Source organism: Lithobates pipiens, unplaced genomic scaffold (genome assembly GCF_037356315.1).
Source record: "Lithobates pipiens isolate NorthernLeopardFrog02 unplaced genomic scaffold, aLitPip1_a1.2 Scaffold_16, whole genome shotgun sequence".
NCBI lineage: Eukaryota > Metazoa > Chordata > Amphibia > Anura > Ranidae > Lithobates > Lithobates pipiens.
In genome coordinates this window covers 247,366,815-247,390,543 of record NW_027507748.1, presented here as the reverse complement: position 1 = coordinate 247,390,543, position 23,729 = coordinate 247,366,815, and the positions used below count along the sequence as shown (strand labels likewise).

At 42.9% G+C, this 23,729-nt stretch overlaps 1 protein-coding gene across 17 annotated transcripts in view; it reads left to right on the top strand.

Moving 5' to 3' along the window:
- PLEKHA6 (pleckstrin homology domain containing A6) overlaps nt 1-23,729 on the top strand; it is a 1,584,742-nt gene that overhangs the window by 412,880 nt on the left and 1,148,133 nt on the right. For all 17 annotated transcript variants that reach the window (XR_013274469.1, XR_013274470.1, XM_077481247.1 and 14 more), the window contains one exon: nt 13,158-13,330. Coding sequence is in view for 15 of the 17 variants with exons in the window: in XM_077481247.1 (XP_077337373.1) it covers nt 13,158-13,330 (173 nt within the window). In the remaining 2 variants the exon portion in view is untranslated. The remainder of the gene's footprint in view (nt 1-13,157; nt 13,331-23,729) is intronic.

Here is a 23,729-nt window from a genome sequence, read left to right as displayed (position 1 = left end):
ATCTGTAGTGGTTAAAGTGGAATTCCAGGCTATATCGAACTGCAAAATGCTCCATTCCCCCTCCTAACGCTTATTAATACAAAAGATGTATATACTTACCTATTATTAGGCCACTTCAGTCTGGTCACCTGATGTGACTCCCCTGTGTCAGCCAGTGGTGGCTGCAGGAAAATGGAGGGAGTGCTGACAATAGGTGGGCCATAGGAGGCTATGGATAATGTTGAGCGCTTTGCTCTTTCCCCTGCAGCCACCATTGGCTGACACAGGGGAGACCAGACTGGAGTGACCTGCAAATAGGTAAGTGTATACATCTCTCTTACACAGTTTAGTCCGCATAGGTTATAGGAGGGGGCATTTTTAAAGCAGAGTTCCACTCAAAAGTGGAACTTCCACTTTAAGGAGTCCTAACCCCCTGACATACCACATTTTGGCATGTCATTCTTGGGGGGAGGTTGAATTTTGACAGGTACCCAGCTCCCACTTCCTAGGTGACACCTCCTCTCCCCCTCCCTCCAATCTTCTTTGTAGCTGCTGACTTTTTTTATATAATCTTTATTTTATTTTCGTAAAAAGTACAAAAACATACAATGCACAATAAAGTCGACAACGTATCTTTATCATGGGTGTTGCGTAACTAATCTTGCCAAAGAGATCTGACGTTGTACAACACCTGAGTGAGATCGGGGCAGAAAAAGAAAAAACAGTAACCATACAACTGGAAAAACATTGGGAGGAGGAAGGGGGAATAGGGTTATACCAACACAATTTACAACATGGAGGGGGGACCTACCCTGGAGACCCAGCACAGGGCCCACACCCCCCAACAGCCGTCGGTACCTGTAATGGTGCACAACACCCCAGGCCACCGGCAGGGTCATGAACGACACCCCCCCCCAGAGTGGGGCCAAAAAGCCTCCATCATACCTCCGCCTGGGGGGGAGCATCCTCTGGAACCCTGCCACGGCCTTCTTGGGTATAGGCTCCGCCATGGCCCCGGGGACCACCAGTCTGACCTACATCCGATGCAACTATCAGAATACCCAAAAGACAGCAGCTGAAGGTGTAGGTCATATCAACAGGTGCGCTGCACCTATGGGTAGTTCTCCACTGCGGGCCTTGAGAACCTTAAAGAGGAAGAGAGGGGTACAGGTCATTTCACTGTGATTAGGTTGGTAAAACGCCATGATCAGGTATGTACATCACTATTCACTGGCCTCTTCAGCTTCAGTGAGGGCTCCGCTAGCTCCAACAGCACAATATCTAGGCTAGATGGCATTGGGTCTGTGTCGGCAGTATGCCTCCGCCACTGAGCACAGATCCCGTTGAAATGGTCACTCCTGTCCTTACACCTCGCCACCCATTCCTCCGCTTCCCTAATATCAGTTATGGTAGGGATCTGTAAGCGTTTCCAATAGAGAGGTATTAGACGCTTAGCGGCATTTAAGAGGTGAGGGAGTACGCTCTTCTTGTAGTGGCTCAAAGGAAGGGCGGGGAGGTGCAGTAGAAAATGTGTTGGGGGGGGAAAAGGGGGTCTCGATCTGCAGAGCATTTTTTATAAAGGTGTGAATTTCAACCAAAAATGGGTGTATTACAGGACAATCCCACCAAATATGTAGGAGAGTGCCTTTCTGACCACAGCCTCGCCAACACCGATCCGTGACCGAGGGGTAGATGCATGCCAGTACTGCCGGTACCTGATACCAATGGGTCAGAAGTTTGTAGTTAGTTTCTTGTGTCCGGGAATCAATGGAGCTGACGTGTGCGAGTCTATATATATGCGATCGTTGGCTTGTTGAGAATTCAACCCCCAGATCATGTTCCCATTCCCGCATAAAGGCTGGTCATGGATGCTAGGGACTGCCCCCAGAAGCTGATAAAGTTCGGAGTGTCTATTTCTCTTATTGCGGCACCTTGGTTTGCAATGAAGTGTTGAAGCTGTTTGGGTCTCCACCAGTCCATTGGAAATCTTCCATATCTATCCCTCAAGGTGTCTAGGGGTATCAGCTTACCCTTATCCGTGAATTTGCCACAGCTATAATTACCATCAGTGACCCATGACCCAAAAAAGGCTACCTGCTCTCCAGGGAGGAACCACCTGAACCCCCCCCCCCCCCCCCCAGAGGAGCCAATGGAGATCCCAGGGGCACCAGGGCATACAGAGCATTGGAGCGGTCCCAAACCCTGAGGGCATGGGTGGTCAGTGGGGAAGTCGTCTGTGAGAGTCCTCTGTTTTCTCGCGGAAGCCAAGGGGCATATGCCAGGTTGCAACCAGCTAGGCTTTTTTCCAGGGGGACCCACATTTTGGTGTCAGAGTGGTGGCGCCAGTTTAGTATATCTTGAATCGCAATGGCTCTGTAATGGCGACGGATGTCCGGGAGGCCTAGACCACCCATCTCCTTAGATCTCTGCAGTAAGGACAGCTGCTGACTTTTAATGAACTGAAGGATGAGTGGAACTCCGCTTTAAGTTTAGGTAGGTTGGCCTGGAATTCCACTTTAACTAAACAAATTGTTAAGAATTGGGTGGCACAGTGGTGTAGTGGTTAGCACTCTCTATAGCGCTTTCTTTTGGTGGTATTTGATCACCTCTGGGGTTTTTATTTTTTGCTAAACAAACTAAAGCCTCATATCGGATTCTCCACAGACAAAGCATCATACTTTTGTCCAAAGGGCGTGTGCCGGAAACTTGTCTTGCATACAAACGGTACACAATTATTGGCCAACATGAACGTAATGACATACTACATGGAATTTCAGCTCTTGAGCACCACCCTATGGGCACCTTTAACTAATGTGTTTGGTATGCACTGATTCTGAGCATGCGCGTTTTGTACTTTGGACTTGTATGATGGACTTGTGTACACACGATACAAAAATATGACAACAGACCGTTGTCTGCCAAAATTTAATAGCCTGCTATCCAACATTTGTCTGCTGAAAGTTGGACAACAATTGTCTGATGGAGTTTACTAACAGTCAGATTCTAGTCAAACAGTCTGTCATCACACAGTTCCCTGCCGATAATCCGATCGTGTGTACGAGGCTTAAAAAAGACCGGAATTTTTGAAAAAACAAAGGTTTTATTTTCTCCTTTACTGACGGACGCTGATGAGTTTACACTGATAAGCTGGCACTGATGATGAGGCACTGATATGTAGAATTGATGGGCACTGATAGGCGGCACTGATATGCAGCACTGATGGGCACGGATAGGCGGCACTGATGGGCACTAATAGGTGGCACTGATGATGAGGTACTGACAGGTGTTACTGCTGGGCATTGATTGGCATTGTGATGGGCACTGATTGGCACTGTGGTGGACTCTGGCACTGCGATGGGCACAGAGATTTTTTTGATGGGGCACTAACTGGCAGCTGTTGGGCACTGATTGGCAGGTAATGGGCACATCTGATGGGGGCTGTGCTGATAATCAATGTGCTGATTATCAGCACAGACCCCCCCATGAGAAAGAGAACCGCCTATCAGCTCTTCCCATCAGCGGGAACCGAGGAATGGCATTTACCGGCATTTCCTGGTTCGCGCGATGATCAGCTGTAATTGGTCACAGCTGATCACATGGTAAGAAGCCTCTGTCAGAGGCTCCTTACCATGACCAGAGATGCAACGTGTCAGGTTGACACGCCATATTCGCGATCGCCATGCTGCATGCCCCCGCAACAACATGTCATCCTGCTGGACCTCATATGACCCCCAGTCAGGATAACAGAACAACTTCCCTGCCATCAATCTGCTATAGGCCGCAGGGGGGGGGGGGGGGAGTGGTTAAAGGACATATTCCATCATACATTCACACAATGGAGCAAATCATTACATTACAAAATGCCATCCACATTGGTACCCCAACGCGTTTTCGACCCATATAGTCCTGGTCTTCTTCAGGGGGATTTTTCTTCTAAAGATATATCAAAACACTCTAGAATTCTAACGCATCATAATATACAACCATCTACATTTACCCCGAAGCACTGCCTGATTAATCCTTGCGGCTCGAATCACTCCCTGGTCGGGGAGCACCACCATCCTCCTCTTTTTTCCCCCCTCGTCACCCCTCTGCACCGCTTCCCTTTTACATACCTTTCCCCCTATTCCCAACTGGGGAGTCCTGTCCCCCCCCCCCCCCCCCACCGTTCCACTCCCCCAGTCCTTCCTCTCCTAATCTGCTGGCCTTGGTAGCTGTACTAGCCATAGTGGGTTATCAAGGTAACAGCCTGGAAGCCCCCCCCCCCGTATAGAGCACAGAGAGTTTTGACACACAGCCGCAACCTTACATTTATTTAACAGAGTGCATAACTGGTGGAATCGATATTTGACAATGCTGATATAACATCTAACCCTATCTGTTACACGTTTCTGTTTTTATTATAATTACTGTCATCTTTTCTGACTGTTAAATTGTCTCATGTTGAAAAAAAATAAAGGAATTATAAAAATAATATACAAACATGTACATATGAATGAATGAATGACTTGTATAGCGCTACCTATACGAACTGAATCGCCTCAGGGCGCTTTTCTTGCCACCGGTGTCCATCTGCAGCTATTTATGCGTTCCTTTAACCATACATGATAATGATATATTTACTGCTAGAAGGTAGAATTGGGAAAAATGTGCTATAACCAAAAATGTAAAAGAAGTTCAGTGATCCAAAGGCCTCCATGAGCCATCCCCATCTCCCCAAGGCGGAATCCAGCTTCAAAAAGCTTACAAGAAACACACATTTGGACCTCCAGGAAGAAAATGGACAGGCAGCACCTGTAATGCAGTTCCCAAATAATGTCAATAAATGAATGAGTAGCGAGTAAGTAATAGTCATGCTTTAGTAATACTGACAGAAAATACCAGACAAGCAAAAAAGGGGGACGTATTTTATAGTCTTATTCATGTTAATTTATTTTGATCGTAAAATATATCATTATTAGTTTATTTTTATATATATAAAAGCGAAAGTATTCGGCCCCCTTGAACTTTTCAACCTTTTGCCACATTTCAGGCTTCAAACATAAAGATATAAAATGTTAATTTTTTGTGAAGAATCTCCAACAAGTGGGACACAATTGTGAAGTGGAACGAAATCTATTGGATAATTTAAACTTTTTTAGCAAATAAAAAACTGAAAAGTGGTGCGTGCAAAATTATTCGGCCCCTTTACTTTCAGTGCAACAAACTCACTCCAGAAGTTCAGCGAGGATCTCTGAATGATCCAATGTTGTCCTAAATGACTGATGGTGATAAATAGAATCCACCTGTGTGTAATCAAGACTCTGTATAAATGCACCTGCTCTGTTATAGTCTCAGGGTTCTGTTGAAAGTGCAGAGAGCATCATGAAGACCAAGGAACACACCAGGCAGGTCCGTAATACTGTTGTGGAGAAGTTTAAAGCCGGATTTGCATACAAAAAGATTTCCCAAGCTTTAAACATCCCAAGGAGCACTGTGCAAGCGATCATTTTGAAATGGAAGGAGTATCAGACCACTGCAAATCTACCAAGACCTGGCCGTCCCTCTAAACTTTCAGCTCAGACAAGGAGAAGACTGATCAGAGATGCAGCCAAGAGGCCCATGATCACTCTGGATGAAATGCAGAGAACTACAGCTGAGGTGGGAGAGTCTGTCCATAGGACAGCAATCAGTTGTACACTGCACAAATCTGGCCTTTATGGAAGAGTGGCAAGAAGAAAGCTATTTCTCAAAGATATCCATAAAAAGTCTTGTCTAAAGTTTGCCACAAGCCACCTGGGAGACACACCAAACATGTGGAAGAAGGTGCTCTGGTCAGATGAAACCAAAATCGAACTTTTTGCCCACAATGCAAAACGATATGTTTGGCGTAAAAGCAACACAGCTCATCACCCTCAACACTCCATCCCCACTGTCAAATATGGTAGTGACAGCATCCTGGTTTGGGCCTGCTTTTCTTCAGCAGGGACAGGGAAGATGGTTAAAATTGAGGGGAAGATGGATGCAGCCAAATACAGGACCATTCTGGATGAAAACCTGTTGGAGTCTGCAAAAGACCTGAAACTGGGATGGAGATTTATCTTCCAACAAGACAATGATCCCAAACATACAGCAAAATCTACAAAGGAATGGCTCACAAATAAACGTATCCAGGTGTTAGAATGGCCAAGTCAAAGTCCAGACCTGAATCCAATCGAGAATCTGTGGAAAGAGCTGAAAACTGCTGTTCACAAATGCTCTCCATCCAACCTCACTGAGCTCGAGCTGTTTTGCAAGGAAGAAAGGGCAAGAATTTCAGTCTCTCAATGTGCAAAACTGATAGAGACATACCCCAAGCGACTTGCAGCTGTAATCGCAGCAAAAGGTAGCTCTACAAAGTATTAACGCAAGGGGGCCGAATAATTTTGCACGCCCCACTTTTCATTTTTTTATTCGTTAAAAAAGTTTCAAAAATCCAATGGATTTCGTTCCACTTCACAATTGTGTCCCACTTGTGGGTGATTCTTCACAAAAAATAAAAATGTTATATCTTTGTTTGAAGCCTGAAATGTGGCAAAAGGTTGAAAAGTTCAAGGGGGGCGAATACTTTCGCAAGGCACTGTACTTCTAAGCTGCTGAGCCTAACCTCCTCTTTTGATCTAAAACAATGGACAAGTGCTTCCACTCACCCTGTTGGCACTTGCCTTGACCTCATCTTCTCCTACCTATGCACTCCGCACACCCTCTCCAATATTCCTTTTCCTCTCTCTGATCACCACCTTATTAGTTTCACTCTCTCCTTGTCTGCCTCCTCCTTGCCTTCCAACTACCAAACTATTACCTGTAGAAACCTTTGCCATCTTAACCCTTCTCTTCTTTTCTCTGCTACAGATTGTCTCCACGACAAAATCTCATCCTTGTCCTGTCCCAACTTGGCTACTTCTGTCTACAACAGTTCACTGTCCTCCACCCTGGATACCTTTGCCTCCCTCACTACGCACAGAATCAGGCCCCTGGCCGCTACAACCCTGGCAGAAACAATACCAGAAGCCTCAAAAACATAGCCGTGCTCTTGAGTGTCTGTGGCGTAAAACTAAGTCACAGCAACATTTCAGCCAATATAAATCTGCCCTCCAAAAATACCATTCCTGCCTGCACGCTGCCAAACAGACCTACTTTATCACTCTCATTAACACCCTCTCACGCAGTCCCCGTCAACTCTTTTCTACCTTTACCACTCTACTTCGTCCTCCATTACCCCGACCCACTAACTTACTCACTGCCCAGGAGATTTCTTATCACTTCAAAAATAAGATTGAGATGATTCGTTTCAAGATCTCTGCTCTACAGACATCTCCCTCACCTTACCCTCCTTGTCCTCCTGTACAATCAATACTTTCCTCTTTTGACCCAGCTACTATAGAGGAAGTCACTAAACTTTTTTCTAATGCCCACCTAACCTCCTGCCCCTTGGACCCGGTTCCTTCTCAAATACCATCTGACTAATTTCTACACTCCTGAACTCATATCTTCAACCTCTCACTCTCTTACTGGCATCTTCCCTAACCCTCTAAAACATGCACTAGTCACTCCCATACCAAAAAAGACCTCAGACCCCACCAATCTTAACAACTTAAGACCCATCTCTTTACTCCCTTTTGCCTCCAAACTCCTTGAACGTTTAGTCTACAACCGACTGGGCAACCACCTCATTGAAAATAACCTTCTTGATCCTCTTCAGTATGGATTTCGCCCACAGCACTCCACAGAAACTGCCCTCCTAAAACTCACTTACGACTTACTAACAGCCAAAACCAACTGTCATTATTCCATACTCTTACTCTTGGACCTTTCTGCTGCCTTTGATACAGTTGACCACCCCCTTCTCCTCAAAAAACTAAATTTGCTTGGTCTCCATGGCTGCACTCTCCGTTGGTTTGAATTTTGCCTATCTCATTGCACCTTCAGTGTCACCTACAACTCCACTTCCTCTTCTCCAACTCCCCTTTCCATTGGGGTCCCCCAAGGTTCTGTCCTTGGACCTCTGCTATTCTCGATCTACACGTCCTCCCTGGGTCAGCTGATAGTCTCCCATGGCTTTCACTACCATTTATATGCTGATGACATCCAAATCTATCTCTCTGCCCCTCAGCTCACTCCATCAATCTCCTCACGCATCACTGATCTACTAACAGACATATCAGCCTGGATGTCACACCACTTCCTCAAACTTAATCTATCTAAAACCGAGCTCTTAATATTTCCTCGCCCACGTGCCCCTTCGCCTGACTTCTCTGTCAAGATCAGTGGCATATCTATTATTCCATCCCCACATGCCAGGGTGCTAGGGGTAACCTTAGACTCCGAAGGGTGCTTTCAGGCCCATATACAAGCCCTGTCCAAATCATGCAGCCTTAGCCTCAGCAACATTTCCAGAATACGCCCTTTTTTAACTAATGAAACCACCAAGCTTCTAATTCACTCCCTGGTCATCTCTCACCTCGACTACTGCAACTCCCTCCTCGTTGGATTACCTTTACATAGACTATCCCCCCTTCAGTCCATAGTGAATGCCGCTACCAGACTCATCCACCTTACCAGCCATTCAGTGTCCTCCACCCCTCTCTGCCAATCCCTGCACTGGCTTCCACTCATCCAACAAATAAAATTCAAAGTACTAACAATAATTTACAAAGCCATCCATAACTCTGCCCCTAGTTACATCACTAACCTAGTTCCAAGATACCAACCAAGCCGCTCTCTTCGGTCATCCCAAGACCTCCTGCTCTCTAGCTCCCTTGTCACCTCCTCCCATGCTCGCCTCCAGGATTTCTCCAGAGCTTCTCCCATCCTTTGGAACTCCCTACCCCAATCTGTCTGACTGTCCCCTAATCTATACATCTTTAGACGATCCCTGAAAACCCATCTCTTCAAAGAAGCCTATCCTGCTTCTAACTAGCACTGTTTTACTTCCTCCATCTGCTCATCCCCCCACAGCTATTATCTTTTGTATCAATTGCCCCTTCCTTTTTAGATTGTAAGCTCTAACGAGCAGTGCCCTCTGATTCCTCTTGTACCAAATTGTAATGTAACTGTAATGTCTGCCCTCATGTTGTAAAGCGCTGAGCAAACTGTTGGCGCTATCTAATACCTGTATAATAATAATAATAATGAGAAAGTGATCCAAGCTACTATAGGAATTGTGTGCAATAGAGTAGTAACTGTAGTCCCTCTCTATGGGATGCTGGACCCGCCAGACATCCACCAGGTGGGAGGAGTGTAACAATGATTTTATACCTGTCAGTGTTGAGTAGGAAACAGAGGACTTACCTAAGGATGTGTCTGCGGACGGGAACAATGTGACATTAAGATCTATACCAATGATGAAGGATGGGCCCCCGATGGAGGAACATAGATGTTAGCCACTGTGAAAAGAAAACTATTTAGTTTCACTTTCAGAAGAAATATGTAACGACCTGCATCATTTATATGATGGGAGTTTCTGTCTATATTCTATGAGCGATCCCATCATTGAAATACATGTGGAGAGATGAGATGTTGTTCTGATGTGAGGGTCCTTCTGAGATTTTTTGCCTTACATGCCCAGATCTTTTTAGGATTTTTGAAGCGCCCATTTTTTCTATTAACCAGCACAGACAGTGGTGGTGAAGGAAGTCTATGCTCTGCACTGAGTCTAATTGGAGAGCTACCTTCAACTGATGGACTTTTGCACTTATATTTTTTTCCATTCATTTAAAGACGTTTATTGGGCCCGTGTGTTTGTGTCTTTAAGTTGTTGTTTGCACATTTCTATTTTCGAGCACTTTACAATAAGTGTATGAATTTTTCTATGTTTATATTCAGTTTATTTTTATTTCAATTAAATTTTTTTAATCGTATGAATTTATTTATGTCTATATTTAACTTATTCTTCTTCCAATGATTTTTTTTATTATTATTTGTTTGACTTCAATTGTTTATACTGTGTATGCACTGATTGTGCATATGTTTTACGATTAATTTTGCACTATTTTGTTTTTTGTTAGTGGGTGAGTTTTATTGGGGAGCGCAATTGTATTTTGTGTTTTATATGCTTTGTGGGTGTGTATCACACCAGACTAATCGCTGCTTTTGGGTATTTAGATTAATTTTGTTTTTTTGATAGTTGACCGCAGTATTTCCCCCCCCCCCCTTTTTTTTTCCAATCTGGGGGGTGTATTTGTCTGCCACGGCTCCATTTCGGAAGTCCCTGTTTGTTTTGGTGGCTGGTCCGAACAAAGGCGTGGCAGGCTCGTTGTCCACCATTTCCAGGTGGATTAGACAGATTGTAGTACAGGCCTACGCCTTGAAGGGACAGGTGCCCCCCTTTCCGGTCACGGGCCACTCCACAAGGGCAATCGGAATGTCTTGGGCCTTGTGAAATCAAGCGTCTGTCGCTCAAGTGTGTAAAATGGCGACTTGGTCGTCTGTTCACACCTTTACAAAATTCTATAAGGTAGATGTCAGTGCATCGGCTGATGCCTGTTTTGGCTACAAAATTTTGCAGGCGGCTGTATAATTGCAATTGCACATACATTTTTTCCTGTATTTTGGGTAAAAACACAGTACTTTTAACGTTAATGCACTATTGCATTTGTTACCACAGTTCTGGTGTGGTTTGAGGGTAGTTCCTCTCTGTTGAGGAGCACCCTGTTTTTATGTGGGTAAAAAAGTTCGGTTATTCCCACACACTGAAGTTTTTTGTGGGTAAAGTTTGTACTAGTTCCCACATTCCATGGTGGATGAAGTTTTATGCTGTTTTTCCCACCCCTGGATTTGGCACTGCTTGTGGACGTCCCAATGGTCTAAAGAGAGGAGCTGTCTCAGTCGGTGAATATAAGAGAAAATAGGATTTTTTGTACTGACCGTAAAATCCTTTTCTCTGTAATTCACCGACTGACACAGCACCCACCCCTCCTATTTTTCTTTACGTTATACTGTTTGTTGACGTACTGAAGCTGCATAGCAACCTGAGGGGTTGTTACCTAAGGAACCGCCCCTTGGACGGAACTAGAAGTTCTGAGTTTTTTCATTACATGTTAACATGTTATGCCTAGTCCTCTCCTAAAGGTGGAGTAACAACTCAATGGTCTAAAGAGAGGAGCTGTGTCGGTCGGTGAATTACAGAGAAAAGAATTTTGCGGTGAGTACAAAAAATCCTATTTTGTGACATTTGGTGTTTACAAGTTAAAATCCGTATTTTTGGCTAGAAAATTACTTATAACCCCCAAACATTATACATTTTTTTAAGCAGAGAATCTAGAGAATAACATGACGATTGTTGCAATATTTTATGTGACACTGTATTTGTACAGCAGTGTTTTAAACACAACTTTTTGGGAAAAGGGACACTTTCATGAATTTAAAAACCATGAAACAGTAAAGTTAGCTCAATTTTTTTGTATAATGTGAAAGATGATGTTACGCCGGGTAAACAGATACCAAACATGTCATGCTTTATAATTCCACGCTGACTGAGAACAGCCACATGTGAGCTCGCCCATCCTCCTCCTCCTGCCACAAGTCCACCACCAGATCCACAGTCTCCAAGGAAAGCTGCAGGGAAGAGAAGGTGATGGCCTGGTTTCAGTCTGGTCTGACAGAAGATGCATGCTGTTGTAGTACCACGAACTGGGGACAGATATGTCATCTGCTGCTGGTCCTGATCTCTGGGATTCCTGGACCAGATTGTGCCTCCTATTATATAGGCTTGTTGATGTGTGCTCAGGGGGCCAAAAGGCTTTGCAAATTACAAAATTTTGTCCAGCGTTGACTTCCTCTTTATTTTGTTACCCAGAATAAATGGATATTTTCTTTTCACAAAAAACTTGTGTTTTTCTTCAAAAAGGACAGTTTGTTTGTGAGTAGGCAGGTACATTTTAAAAAGACAATGTCAAATTAACAAGGGACACCAACCTCCTTGAGGTTAATAAAAAATATAAGGTAATAATGTTATATTATGGTAACTTCACACTCCAAAATATATATATATGGAGATCACTAGAAAATATTTTTTAAGTAATTGTAAAATAAATCTTGATGAAATAAAAAATTATAAAAGATGGGTATAAAAAATAATTGTAATCATTATTATGGAGATCAGGCTTTTAAAAAAATAGAATATTAGTCATGAGATGAGGATAGATAATGAAGAAATCAGTTTGTGAGAGCTCTGTGTGAATATGAGCAGCAAAACAACTTCATTCTTCCTGCATTCTCAAGAAGAAAAGATGTTAAATGATCACAGAATTAGCAGTGTAAGGAATGCCCTAGCTCCAATACGAACGCTAGTTTTACCACACCGAGTGCTTCCTTCTCATACTTGCTTAAGAGCATGTGTCGTTTTTGGTCTGTCGGAACAGCATACAGACGAACGGTTTTCCCGATAGGAATTGGTTCTGTCGGAAAGATTTAAAACATGTTCTATGTCTAAGTCCGTCAGAATTTTCTTTAAAAAAAAGAAGTCCGGTGAGGCATTCACACGATCAGAATATATGATGAAAAGGTCGGACATTCCGCTCGTGTATACACGGCATTACAGTGCCTGCCTACTTTCCTGATGCAAATAAGAACATCCTGAAAATCAGCTTCTTTTATCACAGATCTTGTGACATACGTGGCAAGAATTTAGTTGCTTGTTAACTTTAACAATAATTTTGCAGTATGTATATAGACACACAGTATGTGCCTATGTTTATATATGTATGAATATGCATTAAAGTATGCGTGTGTGTGTGTGTATGTATGTATATGTGTGTGTGTATATATATATATATATATATATATATATATATATATATATATATATGAGAGAGAGAGAGAGAATGTCATTGGCATGGTTAAGTATTTGGTGGGTATAAAATAAAGTGCAAAATGCATAAACATCCACCACGTTCCATGACTGTTACTGCATTAGTTTCTGCTGTGTTACTTTTTTCTAGCTTTGTAAATATCCTTTGCACAGGCCAATTAAAATATTTCTTGGTGGCACAGCTTTAGCTTACTGACACACAATGAGCATGTCAAAATATCTTATTCAGTTAAATTAAAGATTTCTGCATTTAATATAAAACTCAGATCACGGGTTTGTTTGGGAATCGTAGAATATATGTGTTTTCTGCATGATTTAATATTAATTAATACCTCTGATTTCCCCACAGGTAACAGTGTGCTGGGTCGGGGATGAGTCTCTCCATAAAGCCCAAATGTCTCGACAGGCAGAGCAGGCTGGCATCCGCACTTATTACTTTAGTGCAGAAAATCGAGAAGAGCAAGATTCTTGGGTGCATGTAATGGGGGAGGCATCGCAGGTCCAGAACCCTGTCACTCCTAGGTCAGTTACCAGTCACTAGTATCTGTGTATTTTAAATCTTGATTTGTAAAATGTTCATGTACTTGAAAACAATGCCATGTGTAAAGTTAGATTTCTGTTAAATAGTAAATATATATCACTCTTGAATGCATGCTCGACATACAGGAAATGGCCAGGCTGGAAACGAAAGAACTTCAGTCCAATGTCTTTTGTGGTGAAAATATTTCTTTATTGAACATACAGTCACATAAAAAAATAGGTACAGCCCCTGAAAATGTAAGACTTTTTTTCAACATATTTAAACAAGCAATTTTTTATTGCCTACAGAATAAAGGTGATATATATTACTTTGCAAAAGTTTTAGGCAGGTGTGAAAAAAATTCTGTAAATTAAGAATGCTTTTTGAAAAAGTGTTAATTGATAAAACGATAAACTATTAACAAAATGGAAAATTAATTAACAGAAGAGAAATCCAAATCAAATCAATATTTGCTGTACTTCTAAGTACACTTGCACTGTTTTTTGAAGGAACTCGGCCGGTAGGTGCTTCCAAACATTCTTGGAGAACTAACCACAGATCTTTTGTGGATGTAGGCTACCTCAAATACTTTTGTTTCTTTATGTAATCCAAAACAAACTTGATATTGAGATCCGGGCTCTATAGATGCCAAACTATCACTTCAAGGACCCCTTGCTTTTCCTTACGCTGAAGATTAGTTCTTATTGACATTGGCTGTATGTTTGGGGAGGTCCTGCTGCAGAATACAGTGCTGCGCTACTTAATATCTAAAAATATGACTAAAACCATGCATAATCCATGATCAATATACTGTGTGAAATACAATATAAATATAAAATAAATATTGCACTGTTAAAAGTATACAAGTACAGTAACAATAATCCAATCCATTAGATGTGAAAAAACTCAAAAGTTCATGTAAATAATATTTGACTGGAGAAGATCCTGCCATAACTCAATTAACCACACAGTGCAAACAAGGGTGAGTGCTCTCCACCACCATTATCACAGGCTGCTCACCTCACAACAGAGAAAAATCTGCAGTTATCCCCTCTGGGGAAATTATGACACCTGGGACACTATGGATCACAGACCTCCCTGGATGAAATGGCTCGCCAATAGGGCTCTGAGAACCCTGATCATCTTGCCTGATACAGTATCATATGCAAAAGAAAGATTACATCTAGTGCTCTCCGTTTTCCAAAGGATTTATTAGTATAAATTTAATTATTGAAATTAACTTTTTGATGATATTCACATTTTTTTTAGATGCACCTGTACTTGGACATCAACAGTGTATACCTGCATGTTCTCAGGTGTGAGGCACATCAGTGGTTCCTAATCTTTGTGGTTGGGGATGCACATTGTCAAAGTGCGGCGCTTGCCTTCAGGCTTGTCTCTACCCCCTGAGTGTTGGACAGTGGTCTTCCCTGCAGTCTTGCTTGCAGACTCTGGAACTTATCGTGTCAACCGTTGAGTTGGTTCCTTATGCGTAGTTTCATAAGGGGTTCTGCAGAAGGAAAGCCTCCCCTAGACCAGTGGTTCTTAACCTCAGTCCTCAAATATCCCCAACAGGCCATGTTTTGAGAATTTCTCTCATAAAATAAAATTACTGTCCAAAATACCAAGCCATTGACTCTGATTTAAAGCACTTTTGCAAGATAAAGGAAAATCTGCAAACATGGCCTGTTGGAGGTACTTGAGGACTAAGGTTGAGAACCATTGCCCTGGACAATTGGATTGTCTGGAACAGTCGTTGAGTGCTTCCCTCCTATGTTGGTTTTGGTCCCCTGCCCTGTGAGCTAGGAGGTGCTTTCTCCCCCCCCCCCCCCCCCCACTGGACAATTGTCACAATGAATGCCATCCTGCCTAACTGGGGAGGAGTCCTAAGTTCAGGATTGGCATAAGGCTATTGCACTCCAAAGGAGTCTCGCTTACTAGTCAATGTACTAGAGCAATCAGGTTGTTTCTGGTGCTCTGGACATACTTCCTCGGGGGATTCCCAGTCAGGATCCAACTGGAAAATGGCACTGCAGTGGCCTGTGCCAACTGTCAGGACAGCACGAGATGTGTGGTAGTGGCGCTGGAGGCTTTCTGAGGTCAGGGGAAAAGCAGCTTCTGATTCACTCGGCCTTGCACATTCCCAGTGCTGTGAATTGGCAGGTGAATTGCCTTAGTTGTCCGCCGTTTGATTAGGGGTAAGGGTCCCCGCGACCAGACGTGTTTCGTCAGTTATGCCTTAGCTAGGCAACCGTGAATGTGGATCTTCTGGTGTCCTACCTCATCAGGAAAGTACCACGATTGTGGTGTGAAAGGACCCCTTGGTGAATGCAGCGGAGGTGCTTGTATCATTGGGGGACCAGTATCGTCTCATTTACACCTTTCCTGTTTTCAAACCTGATCCTTCGCCTGCTGCACAGGATCGCTGGATGGGGTTGAAAGGTGTCAGTACTTCTGGTACTTCTAGACTGGTCTGTGTACACCGTTATGGTGCAGCTGGTCACGGATGACCCATGGTGGGTGTCTCTTTGGGAGTTCCGCCGGTTCTAGGCTGCTATTAAAGGTTCCTTGTTTGCCCCTTTAAGGGTTGTATGAGTGGTTTGCGTGTTTACCTGTTGATCCAGTTGGGGTTTTGGTTTGCCCATCTCTTATTGAGACACTCCTTTTAGACATCCCTATGGTCAAGATTCAGAAGAGCTGTGTCTGTCAATGAACATAAGAGAAACGTTTTTTTTTTTTTTTAGTTTTTTATACCAGCTAGGACTGCCCATAGGTGGTGCTGCGTTTTCTTTTCTGCTTATTGTCCTACTCCTATAGGTGGCAATATAACCCTATGGTCAGTATTCAGAATAGCTGTGGAAGTCAATAAGAAAGGGGTTGTACAGTGAGTAAAAAAAAAAATCCTGTCATTTCTGAAGCATTTCTTCACATATACAATTTTTTCACAGTACTGCACTTGGTTAAGAACACAAGAAACATTTTACTTTTGGAACATCAATTCAACAAATATATCAATTGATATAATGGTGTACTGTAAAAAAAAAGTATGTACACCCTTGGTATCAAAAGCTGGTGTTGCCTCTTTTAGCAGAAATAACTTTTTGTAGTCCGTTTGTATAAAAGCCCACTAATCTCTGACAAACTGTAAAATGTTTGACCAATTAGCAATGCAAAATTGAAATTGAAATATGTATGCAAATTTTTCACCACAAAATTTCAATGGTAATCAAATCAAGATAGTCTATAACCCTCTATTTGTTTTTTTACTGTTCCCCGGAGTGGATATGCTTGAAAGAATCATTATCGTATTGAAAGACTAATTTCAGGTTTAAAGTGATTACTTACCTGCACTGTGTAGTGGTTTTGCACAGAGTAGCCCAGATCCTCTTCTTCTTGGCTCCCTCTTTGGTGCTCCTGGCCCCTCCCTCCTGTTGAGTCCCCCCACAGCAAGCAGCTTGCTATGGGGGCACCTGAGTCAAGCCACAGCTCCATGTGTCCATCCAGACACTTACCTGCGGCATGGCCCCATCCCCTTTCTCTCCTCATTGGCTGACTGATTGACAGCAGCAGGAGCCAATTGGTACAGTGAGGGGAGTCCCGGGCAGCCGAGACACTCCTGCAACATCGCTGGATCTAGATGGGGCTCAGGTAAGTATTAGAGGGGCTGAAGGGGGCTGCTGCACTCAGAAGGCTTCTTAATGCATAGAAAGCATTAGGATGAAAAAAAAACGTTCTGTCTTTGGACAGATAGCAGTTGATGTACTAAAGGCAAGTATGCTTTTCACTTTGCAAGAGGGTTTTGCCTTAGCTTATGAAATGTGGTGAAAATTCAGAGAATACCCAGTCACAAGCAAGAGGAAAAAAAAAGTTTTTGCATATTGGAAGTTGTCAGATCTAAGGGTACATTCCTCTGAAAAGTTCAACATAAACTGTTTGTTTGACTTTAGGAAACTAGCCCCGTGTCCTCACATTTTCATCAGTCACACTTTGATATGATGCAAATTGTATAGCTGACTTGATGACTGTGACCTGCCTTGGCCCTGAAGCAGTAAAGAAACCCCAAAACATAATATTCCCACCACAAAGCTTCACAGCTGTCATAAGGTTTTTCTGAAAGACTGTCTTTTGAATTGCAGCAACATGTGTACTTATACTGTAACCAAGCAATTTTATCTTTGATTGGTCTGTATTTTTCACGTTGTTTCAGGCTGCCTAGTCTGCCTAGTCTGCCTAGAAGGCCAATGGCAAGCTGTAATCTTGCCCTAATGTTCCTTTTGGTCAGCAAGTCTTAAAACTGAATGAAACAAAGCAATTAAGAAAACAATGATGTCACGGACCCCCCGTACTGTATGTCCGCCTTTATACGCTTCCCTTGTCCAGTGGAAGCACGATCCAAGATCCCTTAGCCCACCCAGTCACTTGTCGAGACATCAGTGTAGGGTGGTGGAAGACATAAGACTGTTCATTTAAACACAGACACAAAGAGATATACATTCTGGGGACAATCCCCCTTCTTTGCATAATGACACAGGCGGGGGTAAATGGTAAACTTTACCTCCTTCAAACACATGACACACAGGTATATTCAAATTTCCAACAGGAGACAGTCTTTAGGAGGGGCTGCTGGAGAAATCCTCCCCCCCCCCCCAGCATCTAATAACTGACAGTGGTTTCATGTAAGCCAATTCATATACACTTATACATCCCATAATACTTCCCAAGGCCGACAGAAACAATACAGCAACGGGATACAACCACACCTCAAATGATCTAGTAAAAAGTCTACGACAGTCTGAGACCAAGGTCATACAATATGCCAGCAGTTGGAAAGGTGGAATTCATTTATTTTCATATATTTCTTGAGGGAGTTTGTTCAGAAATATTACTGTCCAAAATTGAAAGAGCCCTTCATTCTTTTAACACAAACCACACATATAGAACCCTGGACACCAGGGTTAAAAGGAAATGCTGAGCCCGGTGTGGTTGTATGGTGAGTCTGGTTAGTGCAGACCCGACTGGGGTTCTCAGTCACCCTGTGCCCCTAATAGACACAAGGTAATGTACACATAGGAGGGGATGGGGAAGCTGGACAGGGAGTTTCCTGACCTCTCTAAGGTAAGTAGGGTTCCACAAGCCCTCTGCCCAAAGTGAGTCCTGTCACAACTAACAAGTAGGGTTTTTATAGGAGGTTTCTTTTGTCTCCATGCTTTTCACTGCCTGTCAGCGTTAATCTATACTGAGCTGCACATGCACAGTGCAGCATACATTTATGGCATGCCTGGGTGTTGTGTTCATGTGACTCCCATTTGCAGCACTGGAGGGCATTGTTTGACAGGTAGGTCTGCCATAATGTGCCAATATGCCATGCACACTTAGCACATTATGACTGACTGCTTGTTGGAGCTTATTTAATTAACACTTTCTCACCAGGCCTATAGCAGATTGATGGCCAGGTGGGCCTTTCGTCCTTTTGAGTGGACGTCGTATGAAGTCCTGTAAGAAGACACTGTTTGCGCGGCCTTAGGGCAGTGCATTGGTGTGATTTGTAACTGGCTGTGTCCACCGAACACAGCCGATGACTGATTGCTATACTGCCATGCTGGCAGTATCATGTGAGCGCTGTGACCAATCCCAGCAGATCACATGCCAATTGTAAACAATAGATATCTTCATTTCATGCCATCCACTGTATATAATTGTGTTGCTAGCTGTGATTGGTCACAGTGATCACATGGTAAAGACAGGGCCAATCACAGCCCATTGGTACCATGTGATCAGCTTTGGCCAATCACAGCTAATCACTGCAAAAGACACTGAATTAGTCAGTTTCATTCAGTAAAAATAGTTGCTTATACCAATGACATTCACTGGTACAAACAATCATAATGTAAATAAACTCGAAAAAAAAATCTGGTCCCTTACTGTGTTTTTTTTTAATGTTTATTCTACATGTCACCAGTCAGTGTCCCTAATCACTGCCACACCAGTTATATGACACTGTACTTCACTGTGACCGTATGTAAAAAAAAAAAAAAAAATTGTGAAATATTTTTTTTTTTTATTACATTTCTTCATCTTTCAAAAAATTGGGTAAAAAATTACAACTTCAAAGAACTCATGCCTCGTACTAAATACCGTAGACTGTCTGCTTTCCAATAAAAGGGGTCATTTGGAGGGTATATAATTTTATATATATATATAGCATAGTTGTGGATGCTATAACTTTCTTACAGACTAAATAATATACACTAATTTCAAGGAAATGTAGCAGAATATATTTGATCTACATTTATAAAGATTTTTATAAAGATTCTTTACAAAATTGTATAACAATTTTATTTAGCAAAAAGAAAAAAAAACAGCAGTGATTAAATACCACAAGAAGAAAGCTCTATTTGTGTTAGGCCGCGTACACACGAGAGGATTGTCCGTCCAACTAAGTCCGTCAGACAATCCGACAGACAGTCCGTCCTACTTTTGAATGAACGGACTTGACCACACACGATGAACAGACAGTCCGCTGAAAGCTTGCGCGATGACGTGTACAGCACGTACGACGGGACTAGAAATACGACGTCCAGTACACTGCAATGCAACCTTCGGCCGTGTAAATCCTTTCTGAGCATGCGCCATACTTAGTCCGTCCAACTAGCCTACTCACGAGCGGACTGTCCGCTGAAACCAAAGTTGGGCGGACTGTATTACGGAAATTCCGAAAGACTTAGTCCGCCAGACTGTCCGCTGAAAAAGTCCCCTGAAGCCCACACACGAGCGGACTGTCCGCTGAAACACGTTTCAGCGGACTAAGTTGGACGGACAATCCTCTCGTGTGTACGCGGCCTTAAGAAAATTATAAAAATGTAATTTGGGTATAGTGTTGCATGACCGTTCAATTGCCATTCAAAGTGTAACAGCGCTGAAAACTGAAAATTGGCCTGGACAGGAAGAGGTGAATATGCCTGGTATTGAAGATTAAAAAAGAAAAAAATTGCTAAGCTTAAAGCGGGGTTCCACCCTAAAGTGGAACTTCCGCTGATCGGAACCCTCCCCCCTTCCGGAGTCACAATTGGCACCTTTCAGTGGGGAGGGGGGTGGAGATACCTGTCAAAGACAGGTATTTACACCCACTTCCGGGCATAGACACACACGGGTCCCAGAGACAGCGCGGACAATTCCTATTGCGCTGCGTGACTCGCGCATGCGCAGTAGGGAACCGGGAAGTGAAGCCGATTCGCTTCACTTCCTGATTCCCTCACCTAGAATGGTGGCGGCAGCAGCCGAGCGATCGATCGGCCTCGGCTGCCGACATCGCTGGACCCCGGGACAGGTGAGTGTCCATTTATTAAAAGTCAGCAGCCTATACGGTTTAGGAGATATTTACCCGAAGACAGCCACCGCTGTCTACGGCGCACACTGTCGCGGCTCCGGCAAATCACAGTGCCGGAGCTGCGAGACCCGGAAGCCGCTCCGGGATACATGGCAGCGGTGAAGAGGAAGATTGAGGACTGCTTCGTTCTCAGGTAAGTTATTCATAATGAGCTAGTGTGTTATGCATACTAGCTCATTATGCCTTAGCCTTCCAGGGTGCGTTTTTAAAAAAAATACATTTTTTGCCTTTACTTCCTCTTTAATTCCTCATTAACACGTTTCTTATGAAGGTTGAATTGGTGCAGTCTCTCTCTGATTCTGGATGCATGCATTTGACCCTTGGCTGTTCCAACAGTTACCTAAATACCACCCTATGACTTTAATGCCATGTGCACACGATCAGACTTTCCAGCAGACTTGGTCCAGTGGACCGGAATTCGTCGGACAATTCGATCGTGTGTGGTCTCCAGCGGACTTTTTTCTCCCCCAAATGTCAGACGGACCTAGAAATAAATCATGTTTCAAATCTATCCGATGGACTCAAGTCCGACGGACTAAAACTCAGGAAAACTATTCGTCTGTGTGCTGGTCCGACGGACCAAATATGACACAAGGGCAGCTATTGGCTATTGAACTTAATTGTTTAGTCCTGTTTACGTCATCACGTTCAAAATGAACTGACTTAGTCCGGTTATGTGTGGCCAAGTTCGTTTCGTTCAGAAAGTCCGTCGGACCTCAACCAAAAGTCCGCCGGGAAGACCATTGGACCTAGTCCGTCGAAAGTCCGGTCTGGTGTATGCGGCATCAGACTGACTTTTAGGTTTTCCTTACAGAGGTAGGACTGATTTCAAATCAATTGGTGATCTTTTCATGTTCAATCAAATTTTATTGAAACAGAAGAGATTTAAAATACAAATCCTGAAAACACCAGACATAAGCCCCGACAATCTTTTACAAAGTAAGGGCTCATGCACACGGGACGTTTAAAAAATGCCAGCACTGCTGCCAGGAAAAATCAGCTTTAAAAATGTGCTGGTAGCCGCATTTTTGAATAAAAATTCTGGGCATTTTTAGGCTTTTTTTCAGTAAAAACATTCCCTATAAGTTAAAAACGGCAAATGTGGCTAAACGCAGGTAACAGCTTGTTATAGTGTTAAGCAGCATTTTTGTTTTTACTGCTCCTGGAAGCACAGGCTGTTGTTTTTTTTCTACGGCCCCCAAATGCTTATGCCTCTAAACGCCTCTGACTGTTTGTGTGCATGGACACATATGCTAACATGGAGGGGTGTTTAGAGACAGTTAAAAAAAACAAAAAACAAACGCCCCTAATAGCAGCTGTAAAAACGACCTGTGTGTATGATCCCTAAAAGAAAAACAAAAACACCCAAGAAAACACAACAATATTACATGTTAGGGGTGTTTCCAACGAGCCAGCAAAGGTGGTATCAAAGATAAGTGGTTAAAGGTAGCGGAGCCTAAACAGATACACAGTGACCAGTGTCGGAGAGAAAACATGACCAAAAGCAATAGATGCAGTCCATAAAAACCTCATACAGTGCCTTGAAAAAGTATTCATACCCCTGGAAATTTTCCACATTTTGTCATGTTCTAACCAAAAACGTAAATGTATTTTATTAGGATTTTATGTGAGAGACGAACACAAAGTGGTGCATCATTGTTAAGGGGAAGGAAAATGATAAATAGTTTTTACATTTTTTGACAAATAAATATCTGAAAAGTGTGGCGTTCCTTTGTATTCAGCCCCCTTTACTATCATACCTCTAACTAAAATCTAGTGGAACCAATTGCCTTAAGAAGTTACCTCATTAGTAAATAGAGTTCACCTGTGTGTAATTTTATCTCAGTATAAATACAGCTGTTCTGTGAAGGCCTCAGAGGTCTGTTAGCGAATTTCAGTCAACACGCATCATGAAGGCAAAGCAACAAACCAAACAGGTCAAGGATAAAGTTGTGGAGAAGTTTAAAGCAGGATTAGGTTATAAACACAGAGCACTGTTTGAACCATCATTGGAAAGAGTATGGCACAACTGCAAACCTACCAAGACATGGCGGAGGAGGAGCTGCAGATCCACAGCTCAGGTGGGAGAATCTGTCCACAGGACAACCATTAGTCGTGCACGCCACAAATCTGGCCTTTATGTAAGAGTGGCAAGAAGAAAGCCATTGTTGAAAGAGAGCCATAAGAAGTCCCATTTGCAGTTTGCGAGAAGCCATGTGGGGGGACACAGCAAATATATGGAAGAAGGTGCTCTGTCAGATGAGACTAAAATTGAACTTTTTGGTCTAAAAGCAAAATGCTATCTGTGGTGGAAACCTAACACTGCACATCACCCTGAACACACCAACCCCACCATGAAACATGGTGGTGACAGCATCATTGTTGTGGGCATGCTTTTCTTGAGCAGGGACAGGGAAGCTGGTCAGAGTTGATGGAAAGATGGATGGAGCCAAATACAGAGCAATCTTAAGATTAACCACTACAGCCCCGGACCAATAAACACCTTAAGGACCAGAGGTCTTTTTACAATTTCGCACTGCGCTGCTTTAACTGGTAATTGCACGGTCATGCAATATTGCACCCAAACGAAATTTGCGTCCTTTTCTTCCCACAAATAGAGCTTTCTTTTGATGGTATTTGATTGCCTCTGCGATTTTTATTTTTTGCGATATAAATGGAAAAAGAGCGAAAATTTAGAAAAAAAATATTTTCTTCTTTTTGTTATAAGAAAAATCGAATAAACTAAATTTTAGTCATACATTGAGGGCAAAATTTATTCAACCACATGTCTTTAGTAACAAAAATGTCAATAAGCGAATATTTTTTGGTTTGCGCAAAAGTTATAGCGTCTACAAACTAGAGTACATTTTCTGGAATTTACACAGCTTTTAATTTATGACTGCCTATCTCATTTCTTGAGGTGCTAAAATGGCAGGGCAGTACAAACCCCCCCAAATGACCCCATTTTGGAAAGTAGACACCCCAAGGAAATTGCTGATGGGTATGTTGAGCCC